Here is a 12498-nt window from a genome sequence, read left to right as displayed (position 1 = left end):
TTATAACCGGCACCCAAATCAAAAAATTGATTACTATCAGTACCCAGATACCTCCTTCATGTTCTTTTTGTCTCTATCTGCTCCCCTCCTCAAAGGGCAGTCATTATCCTGACATCTAACACAGATTAGATCAGCACCAAGGATACTTAAACAAAAGAAACCTTCTTTGTATCCAGATAACGACCAGGCTCTCACCCTGATCTGACCTACAAAGGACCATTTCAGGGCACCTTATAGGACCCAGCTGGCTTTTCAAAGACCAATTTCAATGGCAGTGGTAGAAATATTTCACTCAAAATAATGGCACCTGAAGTAAGTAAAATTTGTGAGGTTATAGTATATATTTATATTCTGTGAAATACCCATCTAAAGATTACCAATCATTTTAACTCAACACCTATTGGTAGGCCAAGGAACTAGTGTTCTATAAAACATACTTTGGGGGTAAATCTCTGAAAGCATTTTGCAGAAGCTCCATTTCTAACCAAAGCCTTCTATAGTTTCTGCTTCATGATCCCACTGAGACTGACACTTTAAAAAAAGGAGTTACAGGGGTTTCCCTGGTGGTGCAGTGGTTAAGAATCCACCTGCCAATGCAGGTGACACGGGTTCGAGCCCTGGTCCAGGAAGATCCCACATGCCGCGGAGGAACGAAGCCCGTGCGCCACAACTACTGAAGCCCGTGCGCCACAACGACTGAAGCCCGTGCGCCACAACTACTGAAGCCCGCGCACCTAGAGCCCGTGCTCCGCAACAAAAGAAGCCACCACAATGACAAGCCTGCGTACCACAACGAAGAGTAGCCCCTGCTCGCTGCAACTAGAGGAAAGCCTGCACACAGCAACGAAGACCCAACACAGGCAAAATAAATAAATAAATTAATTAATTAAATTAAATTTAAAAAAAAGGAGTACAGAAAGCCTTGGACAGTACACTATAGTCTCTCACTCTGCAGAATTTGGCTTCAAGCCGCAGACATAGAGCATCTTGGGAGAGGAAAGTGAAGAAAATGTGGAAGGAAAAATATTTCTCCTACTAACTTCCTTAGGAAAGTGGGGCATGTTAAAGGTAACAAAAAGACTGGAGGTAACTTATATTCGGCTGAGCACCCTGATGGGTTCTAGAAAGGTCAAGACAGGCCTTGAGCTGAGTCTGGTGGTAAAAGCTGGAGAGAGATAAATCACTCTATTACTATAAAAGAATTCTGAGTTTACCAGGTTATGTCTACGGCTGGAGGGAGTAGAAAAGATGGGGTTGGGGGAGAGGGGACGACAATCTATAACAAGATGGCCAGGGGCTGAGATGGCCATTGTCGGAGGCACAGCCACTGTGAAATCCCTGATATTGGGAGGGTCCAACAAAATGATTTATTGATATATACACAGTTGACCCTTGAACAACATGGATTTGAACTGTGTGGGTCCATCCACGCATGGATTTTTTTCAATAGTTAATACTTCAGTACTACAGGATCCATCATTGGTTGAATCTGCAGATGTGGAACCACGTACACTGAGGGCAGACTATAAGTTATTCTCGGATTTGACTGTGCAGAGGGTCACCACCTCTAACCCTTGCATTGTTCAAGGGTTAACTGTAACATGCTAGTTGTTTACTATGTAGTACAATGGGGTAATTTCTTCTTGCACTCAAGGTGGCTTGGGGCTTTTCCCGTATTTTAATCCAAACCATGATGGAGATCAAAGAACAGATTTCAGACCAACTGCTTTGTAATGCTGAATACAAAAGAATCAGCTAGACTCAGGTAACCATGAAATCAAAAGTTACCCTATCATTTCCTACCACCTCTTCCCCTACCAAGAATTTGTAGAAACCAGAACAGAAAGCAGTGCCTAGTGCATCATAGGTATTCAATAAATACCTATCAAATGAGTGAGTTAGTTCACTGGCTTTCCATAGAGTGTGAAATTATGTTTTAGGGGCAGAGCAAATCTTGCCTAGATTTTAAGGAGCAGGTAAGACTAACTGACACATGGAAAGTTTTCACCTCTTCTGAGGAGAAACAGCTCCTTTTACAAAAGATTTTCCATTGTTTTCCAGCAAACAATGAAAGTGATTAAAGCACACATTTACAAATCACCCTTTCTAGAAAGAAGAAAAGGACTCAAAACTAATGTGAAGGGTTTCCCTGGTGGTGCAGTGGTTGAGAGTCGCCTGCTGATGCAGGGGACACGGGTTCGTGCCCTGGTCCGGGAGGATCCCACATGCCGCAAAGCAGCTGGGCCTGCGTGTCCGGAGGCTGTGCTCCGCAGCGGGGGGGGGGGGGCCGCAGCAGTGAGAGGCCCGCGTACCGCAGGAAAAAAAAAAAAAACTAATGTGAATTCTATAGCTTCACTTAGTGGTTAAATCTGAATTTATGAGGAAGACGTAATCCCAAACTCAAGTAAATTATTCAAGTATTTGGGCTGAAGGAAAAATAGAAATTTCTAGTCTTGTTAATTTTTCTAATACAAATTTATATAGTCTCCTCAACAAATGGTGCTGGAACAGCTAGATATCCACAGGCCAAAAAATAAAGTCTGACTCTTACATTTCTATCTATTGTTACACACACACACATTTTGTTTTGTTTTGTTTTGTTTTGGCTGCACTGCGCGGCATGTAGGATCTTAGTTCCCCGACCAGGGATCGCACCCGCGCTCCCTGCAGTGGGTTAAGTGCACAGTCTTAACCACTGGACCACCAGGGAAGTCCCTTCTTTCTTTTTCATTTTGTATAAATATAACAAAAAATACATATATATATATTGTGTGTGTGTATACATATACATACAAAAAACTCAAAATGACAAACATCCAGTTAAAAAATAGGCAAAGGACTTGAATAGGCATTTCTCCAAAGAAGACATACAAATGGTCAACCAGCACATAGAAAAGATGCTCAACATCATTAGCCACTAGGGAACTGCAAATCAAAACCACAGTGATCTACCATTCACATCCACTAGAATAGCTAAAATCAAAAGAGAGATAATAAGTGCTGATGAGGATGTGGAGAAATTTGAACCCTCATTACATTGCTGGTGGGAATGTAAAACAGTACAGAGCTGTGCAAAAGAGTTTGGTGGGTCTTCAATAAATTAAGCATAAAATTACCATGTGACCCACAATTCTACCCCTAGGTATATGCCCAAGAGAATTAAAACATAAGTCCACACAAAAATGTTCATAGTAGCCAAAAGGTGTTAACAACTCAAAGCTCTACCATCTGACGAATAGATGAACAAAATGTGGTCTATGCATACAATGGAATATTATTCAGCCATAAAAAGGAAAGAAGTACTGATACACACTATAACATGGAAGAATCTTGAACATGTTAGGGGACTTCCCTGGTGGCACAGTGGTTACGAATCCGCCTGCCAATGCAGGGGACACGGGTTCAAGCCCTGGTCCGGGAAGATCCCACATGCCGTGGAGCAACAAAGCCCATGTGCCACAACTACTGAGCCTGTGCTCTAGAGCTCGTGAACCACAACTACTGAAGCCCACGCGCCTACAGCCTCTTCTCCACAACAAGAGAAGCCACTGCAATGAGAAGCCCACGCACTGCAACGAAGAGTAGCCCCCACTCAACGCAACTAGAGAAAGCCTGCCCACAGCAACCAAGACCCAAGGCAGCCAAAAATAAAATAAATTAATAAAAAAAAAAATCATGTTATATGAAAGAGTCAGTCACAAAAGGCCACATACTGCATGATTCCATTTATATGAAATGTCCATAGAGAGAGGAATGGGAAATGACTGCTCAATGGGTATGAGGTTTCCATCTGAGCTGATGAAACTGTTCTGCAACTAGACTGTGGTAATATATAAACGTATTATACAGTGTTGTGAATGTACTTAATGCCACTAAAATGTACACTTTGAAATGTGAAATATTATGTTATGTGTATTTTGCCTCAATTAAAAAAAGACAAAGAGGGGACTTCTCTGGCGGTCCAGTGGTTAAGACTCTGCGCTTCCACTGCAGGGGGCTCAGGTTCGATCACTGGCCGGGGAACTAAGATCCTGCATGCTGAGCAGTGTGGTAAAAAAAAAGAAAAAGTACTTAGTGTGGTCTTTGCACGTTATAGGTATTCCGTAGTCATTGACTTTAATGACTGGGCTGCATGGTTTTGGTCAATTCCAGCTTTCAGTGAAGCCAGATTTTGCCCTAAACAAACATGGCCCTATGGATTTATCAGCCATTTTCTAGCTCTTCTGCCTGAGGATTATGCACAAAGGCTCAGCAACTATATTCCTCTCCCTGTCATGCTACACCCCACACCTATGCTACAAGGCTTCTAAAGAAGTCCTCCATTGTTTCTTGACAGCAGCCAGAAAGGCAAAGAGCTTCATTCTATATCATTCAATCAAAGCTGAGGAACAACAGTAACAAAATGCTGCTACTGAGTTAGGTTGGGAGGTGGTGGTAAGGAGATATTTCATTTGACTATAAGACAATTACAAATATGAAATGATACAGCATTACATTACTCAGAAATCATATACTTACTCAAGACCAGTTTCTCAGCTGTGGCACTACTGACATTTAGGGGGGATTGTCCTGTGCATTTTAGGATGTTCAGCAGCATTCCTGGCCTCTACCCACTAGACATCAGTAGCATTCCCCAGCTGTGACAGTCAAAAATGTCTCCAGATATTTGGCCACCCAAGGGAAAATAGCCATCAGTTGAGAACCACTGCTCTAGACGAAAATACTGAACATCTTATCTAACATTAATACATATAAACTGATGTACCCTAGGAATATGGGTTGGGTTGGGAAATGAGAGGGGAAAGGACAAAACAACCTACACCATCTTGGATTGCTATGGGTCAGCCTCCTGAAAGCTAACATGTTTGGAAAAGAGCTGTGGGAAAACTCAAGCAGAGAGAGCCAAAATTCCCAAAGGTACATTCATAGGACCAGAGCAATGGCCACCCAAACTAAGGGGAGCTGGAGTAAAGTAGCAAGCACCTAGTGATAAATGTAAATTCATGGTTCTGCTTAGTATGTAAGTCCCCTGTGGATCAATGATACTCAAAGATGAGTGAAGAAATGGTCCCTGTTCTCTGCATTCCAGATGCCTATTGTGTCTGCTCTCTGGATAAAGGCAGCTATTCAGACGTTGTCAGAAAATAAAGAACGGAACTGCCTACCTGAGAGTCCCATTCTCTCCTTTGTCCAGGCTGGTGAACCGGCTGTAGAGGCGGGTGATCTGACTGTGGGAAACTAAAGAACACAAAATTAGTCCCAGTTGGAGAAGTTGCCCTCCACTCGAATTGAACCTGAATGTGGCCCTTCAGAAGCCAGCTGCTCTTCTGGTCCCAGGCCAACATTAAATGCTTCAAAGTCAGTAAAGTGGGCCGAAATCTCAACTCCAACTCACCTCTAGAGTGTCAAAGCAGGAAGAATGAAAGGAGTTAGAAAATAAACTAAATCAAGAGTAAACAAAATTGACTCTCAGGAATGAAGTCTAGGCTTAATTAAGACTGTGTTAAATGTCAGGTAGTTAAGATTTAACAAAACAAGGCCAAATTTAGTTTAAAAGGAAGTTGTGAAACTTTCACCTTTGAGTACCCTGACTTAGAGGCTATGAAAATGCATGCTTTGATTAAAAACGCATCTCTATTAATCAGTTTGATGTTTCAGGCTGCCACAGCTGGGTAGGTAACTTGTGTTGAATTAAAGATCGGGGCTGGAGTTCCCTGGTGGCACAGTGGTTGAGAGTCCGCCTGCCGATGCAGGGGACACAGGTTCGTGCCCCAGTCCGGGAGGATCCCACATGCCGCGGAGCAGCTGGGCCCGTGAGCCATGGCCACTGAGCCTGTGCGTCCGGAGCCTGTGCTCCGCAACGGGAGAGGCCACAACAGTGAGAGGCCTGCGTACCGCAAAAAAAAAAAAAAAAAAAGATTGGGTCTTGTGAAACAGATTGTATTTTAAAAATCTGATTTACTCCTACCCCAAGCATCAGTGGCTTTATCTTTTCCCTCAGGACTGATCTTCGGGTAAAAGATCACCACAGCCTTGGGTCAGCCTCTTCTCTGTGATGGCATGACCTCCACTGAGTTCCCAGTAAAGGAATGGGCTCCGAGAAAGGAAATTAGGTAATTTGTAAAATGGTCATGTTATCATCAGATGACATCTACAAGGAAGCTGTTTTGCTCCTCATTTTGGACTAACTCAGGCACAAGCTGACAATTATGAGGTAATAACTACAGGTAGACAATGAAACTTTGGAAATGGAAAAAGGAATTTCTGGGAAATAGTTCAGTCTCGTGGCAGATTGGAGGTAGGAGGAAAAAAAGAAGTTATCAAAGGAGAAAAGACAACAGCCAAAAAGCGTGTGGCAAGTGTGGACTTTGTCCTAGGCTGTACCTTCACGGGTAAAGGGGTGGCTGAGGGAGTCCTGGTAGTTGTCTTCCTCCCCCAGCTCAAGAAACAAAAATCCACCTGCAGTTTTAGGAACAATGGGATAAAATAAACAGGGCCACTGGCAGGAGAAACAGGAAGTGAGTGGCCCAGAGCTAGGAGGAGAAGACACACTGGGCAAAGCTGTGAATTCTTCAGCGTCAGGTTTCAGCGCAGGCTGGGCTCCGTTCTGTACGACTGGCTCTCTAAGGAGAGCAGAGAGCAGAGGAGGAGGCAGAACCATTCCCAGCCAGGGCAGAGCCAGCAGGGGGCCAGACACTGAAGCAGCTGTGGACCTTTCTGCTAGTCAGGCAGGTGTCAGTAGCTTGGTGTACACTCTTGTGAGAGTCAGGTTGACAGGTTCTGATTCCAATCACGGCACCACAGCTTACCAGTGAGGGGTGAGTGAGTGGGGTTGTGGAATGAACTAACAGAATCCAGGAGAGGAAAGCGCTTGGCAAAGGTCTGGCACTTGGTAAGCAGTCCAGGTTAGCTATTATCATCATTATCCTTACATTGTGAGCCTGCAGGTACAGTTTTACTGCTGTACTAATTAATCTCCAGCTTTCTCCTCATTCTGCCAGTCACAACTGTTTTCTTCAGGAACCTGACTAGGCTTTGGCCTCGGGCCTCAAAGGCTGCTCTAGAACTAAAGTTCCCTTTAGTTTTCACAAAATAAGTCAGTTAAAGAATGACTAACTTTCCCAAAGGATTTTTTGAAAAAACAAAATTCGTTCACCATCTCAACATCACTGCTTTCATTTCTTCATATATCATCTAACATGTCACTGTGTACTTTACATAAACATAATAGCTTATTTTTCATTTATTAATTCATAATTTTTCTATATTGGAGTCCTTTTTAATAACTGCATAATATTTAGTCCACTGAGTATTATATATTTCAGGTTACTTTTCTTTAACAAGGAACACATTCAAATTGCAGTTCTTTTTATACTAGTTTTTTTTTTTTTAATTTGAGAAAACAATCTATCCACATGGTAAAAATGGTACAAAAGTGATCATAGGGCTTCCCTGGTGGCGCAGTGGTTGAGAGTCTGCCTGCCGATGCAGGGGACATGGGTTTGTGCCCCGGTCCGGGAAGATCCCACGTGCCGCGGAGCGGCTGGGCCCGTGAGCCATGGCCGCTGAGCCTGCGCGTCTGGAGCCTGTGCTCCGCAATGGGAGAGGCCACAACAGGGAGAGCCCCCCACGTACCGCACAAAAAAAAAAAAAAAAAAGGTGATCATAACGAAAAGTCACCCTAACAACCGCATTCCTCAGTCTCCGTTGCCAGAGTCAAACACTATTACCAGTTTACTGTGAATCCTTCTAGAAATTCCGTATGTATGTATATATGAGTATGTACAGCAAGTTATAAAATTTTTAAGTTGGAAGAAATGTTGTCACCTTGTCCAACTTCTTCAACTAACAAGTGAGCCATCAGACATCTTTCTAATCTAGAACACCATCCAAAAGAAAGGGACACTGAAATCTTATAGTACGATTTTTAAAATTCCCTTAGTGAGTAATGGTATGACATTATATCCCATATTTCAGAAAAAGAGATCAGTTTATGGCTGAGTTCCTAATTTACCAATATGTTAAAAATAACTGTGTAAATAAGTATCCAAACAACCATAAAACTGCTATCTTCCAGGACAAACTGGGCTATGTGGAAATCAGGGGAGAAATGTACAACCAAATGCCAACTTTTAACACAACTCAGTATGGTTACATCTCAATCTACCTCCTAAATATCGGAACTAATGTTATAATGATATTGTTACAAAGAGCTCCGTTAGAACAGACGAAGAAGGAGGAGAAAGAGAAGAAGGAGAAGAAGCAGCAACAGTAGCAACAGCAAGTAAGCAGGCTTTAATTCAGGTGCTAAACTCACTATGACCAAGAATATAAAGCAAACTCCAAGGTGTATACCTCAGAGTAACTTCAAGGAGCAAAAAGGTATTGGAACTGCCACAGAGGAAGGCAGGACAAGTTTCCAGGAAACTATTCTCACCAGAAGGCGCTAGGTTAGCAGGACAAGTGCCCGAAACCTGCATCATTCTTGGTAACCCAAAGGAAGTCTCAGGAGTTGACAATTACTTTCAGAAAAGGCTGTGAATGTGGGCATATCTTGAACGAAGCTATATTTTTCTCCACTGATGGGCAAATAATTCGTTTCTATTGTTGAAAGTTTACTTAAAAGACACTGCTAATCTTCCTGACTAAAAGCCATTCTGACTATCATTACTGTGCTCAGAGAAAGAAGGCATTTCACAGAAATGCCAAGCACTAAGGAGGAAAAGCAAAGTGAGGAGTAAAAATGAAAAGGGAATAAGAAAAAAAGTCATTTTGCCCTTGCCTTTATCCTAAATCTTAACGCAGAAGAACAGATTAATAACCTAGGTAAAGCATATATGTGCAACCGAAGGTAACTCTCAAAAGATTGAGAGGTTGAAGCCTGCACCCCTAACCATTCCTCCTGAACACTCCATACCCCAATATTTCGCATTTCCTGTGGCAAGAGGACTTCAAGAGCTGGCCTACTCTCTCAGGAAACCTATAGATTAAGAGACTTAAAAGAGATTAAAAACAAAAACAAAAACTTTCTTATAACTGGGGATGTCTAAATATGGACTGAATGATAGATAATATTTATAGAATTATTGTCAACTTTCTTAGGTGTGATAATAGTATTCTAGTTATGTAGGGAAAAAAACCCCTATTCTCAGGAGATACATGCAGAATGCTTAAGGGGTGAAGGGTTCTAACATCTACAACTTTAAAATGGTTCACCAAAAATATATATATAGGGCTTCCCCGCTGGGCAGTGGCTAAGAACCCGCCTGCCAATGCAGGGGACACAGGTTCAAGCCCTGGTCTGGGAAGATCCCACATGCTGCAGAGCAACTAAGCCCGTGCGCCACAACTACTGAGCCTGCACTCTAGAGCCCACGAGCCACATCTACTGAGCCTACATGCCACAACTACTGAAGCCCACGCGCCTAGAGCCCGTGCTCCGCAACAAGAGAAACCACCGCAATGAGGAGCCCGTGCACCGCAACGAAGAGTAGCGCCCGCTTGTTGCAACTAGAGAAAACATGCCCACAGCAAAGAAGACCAACGCAGCCAAAAATAAAAAAATAGGAGCTGGAAGACAGCAGCAGGGTCTTCTGTAGTGACAGAACCTTCAGGCACTATGGCAAGGCAGATGAGGGCCATGAAGGGGTTCTGCATTTTGAGCAGGAGCAGTCTGAAGTTGAACTTCCACTTACATTCTAGCCCAGGAAATTATTCTCAAGCAATTGCCTTTGCCTGTCTTGTGCTCTTTGTTGCAACTACAGAGAAACCCACACTAGTTCTATCATCACTACACCCTTTCAAACAAACAAAACCTCACTGGCCTGTAAAACGTACTTCCCAAACCTGTTCAATATCTTTGCCATGTCACATGACACACACCAGAAGGTAGAGGCTAAAAATAAATCAATCGGCATTTATTACTACTCAGTTGGCATGAGTTGTTTCTCACAGATTATGTGGCTATTTCTTTTTAAAAGGTTTTAAGTAATTCCCAGCCAGGTTATTGCCACACAGTTAAGTGAACTAAAGGTGGAGCATACAGAAACTCCCAAGACACTTATGACCTTAATGACAACTTTTATTGAAATGATTTTAATTTATGGAAATGTTGACGAGTGAAAGAAGGTGATAGAACTAAGACAATATAGCAAATGTTTTACGCCAACACAAAGTGTTTTTAGACAGTGTTTTTCAAACAGAAAAAACAGGATTTCTACTCCTTTCAAAGTTTTATTTCCTTAGAATTGGGAAAACATGATTCCTAATCCAATACCCCCTGAAAATAGGAAAAGTGTAAAATGCCGTCACCTCTCCAGTTATATAGCTCTAGACAAAGTTTTTATAACTAGCATATGCTAATGGTATTTTCCCAATAAGATGATTGTTATCTGTGGTTCAAAAGGTAATAGCTAACACCTGGTGCTCATTACATACCTAGACACTATTCTAAGTAGTTTACATTTTTCTCATTTTATTCTCACTAGGAATCCTATAAAGTAGGTACTATTATTATTCCCATTTACAGATGACAAAGTTGAGGCTTACAAGGAATTCTTACTTAGAATTACTTTTCCAAACACTTAGAGATTAAATTTCAAATACCGGATAACCTAGTCATACATGAATTCTAATCAATTTAGACTTACGAATGCAAAGCTTTCATACTGAATATAAAGTCAGTTTTACTCAATCATGCTACATTTTCTTACTGGCAAAGCGAGTAAAGAAATGTCTTATACTTGTTCTTAACTTGAAGTGTTTCTGATTGATAGTTCCCCAAACTCTTAACAGAACAAGAAGCAGAGGAAAACAGGACTAATTCCACCTCTCTACCCAACCCTCAGGTATCCGTTGTTTTTATTCTTCTAAACCTTTTGCATCATGCTAAGATTAATGCTTCAAAAAATCAACTCTGCTGATCGGCACTAACTGGATAAATTGATGGCTCAACTCCCAGAGCAGAAGAATGACAGGTAGCATACTGGGGGAGAAAGCACCTGGAAGCCACCCAAAATGCCCTAGGTTAATTTATCCAAATCTAATCAATTCATGCATGAATCAAGGCCCAATTCCTGTCCTCCTCAAAGCCAGCTCACAAGGACTCTTCCCTGAGTTCTGAAAGAGGTGCCACACAATTTCAGGTACCCTATGTCCTGATGCTAATCCTAACTCCTGTGGGCTTATCTCTATGACAGGTTTGTGAGCATCTTTTGTCACCATCTGCTTTGAGTACCCAGTATCGTACTGAATATAGACATTGCAAAAATTCAATAAGTACTTGTTTCATTAGGCTTTCTGGCTCAATACATACATTTGTACTGGTTGTGGCTGAGACTCTCCCTCAGGCTTGATTCACTTTTCGGCAACTAGGAAAATAGTTCTGCAGGAGTACTCAGTTCTCACAAGGTCACACAGTAAAATATAATCCAGAGTCCTAAGGCAATTGAGGCCACTTTCATTTGGTCAAATGTAATAAAACCAGAATGAGATTATTGCTCCCTTCCTCTTGAGGTAAAAATAGCTTTTTCCCACCCTCACTCTGGTTTACACTCCCTCATTATGTGACTTTTAATTTTAAGCATGAATGCTTTAACTCTGGTGTCACCTTAGGCCCACAGTAGTTCTTATGTTCTCACAAGTGTGGCCAGAGGTCATAACCACAAAATGTAATAAAATGCTTGCTGAATCCAAACTGCCTACGTTTCTACTCTTGGAGTCAGGGTAAGTCATAAAATGACCATAAGGTCAAGTAGCCAAATAAGTACTGCACATTATAAACAGCTAACTACTTTCTGTCATTCATTCAAAATCATCAAAAGGACTACATTGGTAGGCGGTGAGGCCCTTAAAGTCTTTATGGAGAGGCTTAATGACGGTAAGTTAGGAGATGCTGAAAGCAGTAAACCAGTCTGACAAGGGATGAGGCTAGATAACACCCCTTCCAACTTGAAGATTCTAGAAAGTTGAACTTGTCAGAAAGCATGGGACAGCATTTAATTTATCTCAGGCCACCACTGCCTGAATAATTCTGAGGTTCCCCCAGCACTCAATATTATCTGCGAATGGACCACTGAGTTATTTACTGGTCATCTCATTATCAAAGACAGGTATCATGAAGACTCAGAGCCCGGATGTTTACATAACTCATGTAAAATACAAGAGTCATAATGAATTACTGAGAAGAGAAAATAATGTATGCATTATCAAGGATTACACAAATGTATGATGGTGTTTTACCGGGCTTCTGAATTCCCAAAACTCTGTTGCCCCTTTCCAGTTAATGAGGAAGAGACTGGACTGTAAAAAATCAGTTCCTAGTACAAATTCACACTGAGGTTTTTGGAGCATATCCAATTTCCACGGCGACTGCATGAAGTATCCCAGCATAGTAGAAATCAATAGATCTGAAATTAGGACAGCAAGCATCCTCACTGTAAATAAAAAACTGGTAGTCACAGTATCCGTGCTTTCTCTCCACAAGCTCAGAATGAAAGA

The 12498-nt window shown here is 41.9% G+C and overlaps 1 protein-coding gene across 2 annotated transcripts in view; it reads right to left on the bottom strand.

The window, feature by feature from the left end:
- Positions 1-12498, bottom strand: part of CHP1 (calcineurin like EF-hand protein 1) — a gene marked incomplete at its 3' end in the record, with an annotated part of 37225 nt that overhangs the window by 23894 nt on the left and 833 nt on the right. For both annotated transcript variants that reach the window (XM_082648817.1, XM_082648816.1), the window contains exon 2: positions 5166-5238. In XM_082648817.1, coding sequence (XP_082504943.1) covers positions 5166-5238 — 73 coding nt within the window. The remainder of the gene's footprint in view (positions 1-5165; positions 5239-12498) is intronic.

Source organism: Grampus griseus (assembly GCF_964374135.1).
Source record: "Grampus griseus genome assembly, chromosome: 2".
Taxonomy (NCBI): Eukaryota; Metazoa; Chordata; class Mammalia; order Artiodactyla; family Delphinidae; genus Grampus; species Grampus griseus.
Note: the sequence above shows the minus strand (reverse complement) of the source record. Positions and strands in the feature narration are given on the sequence as shown.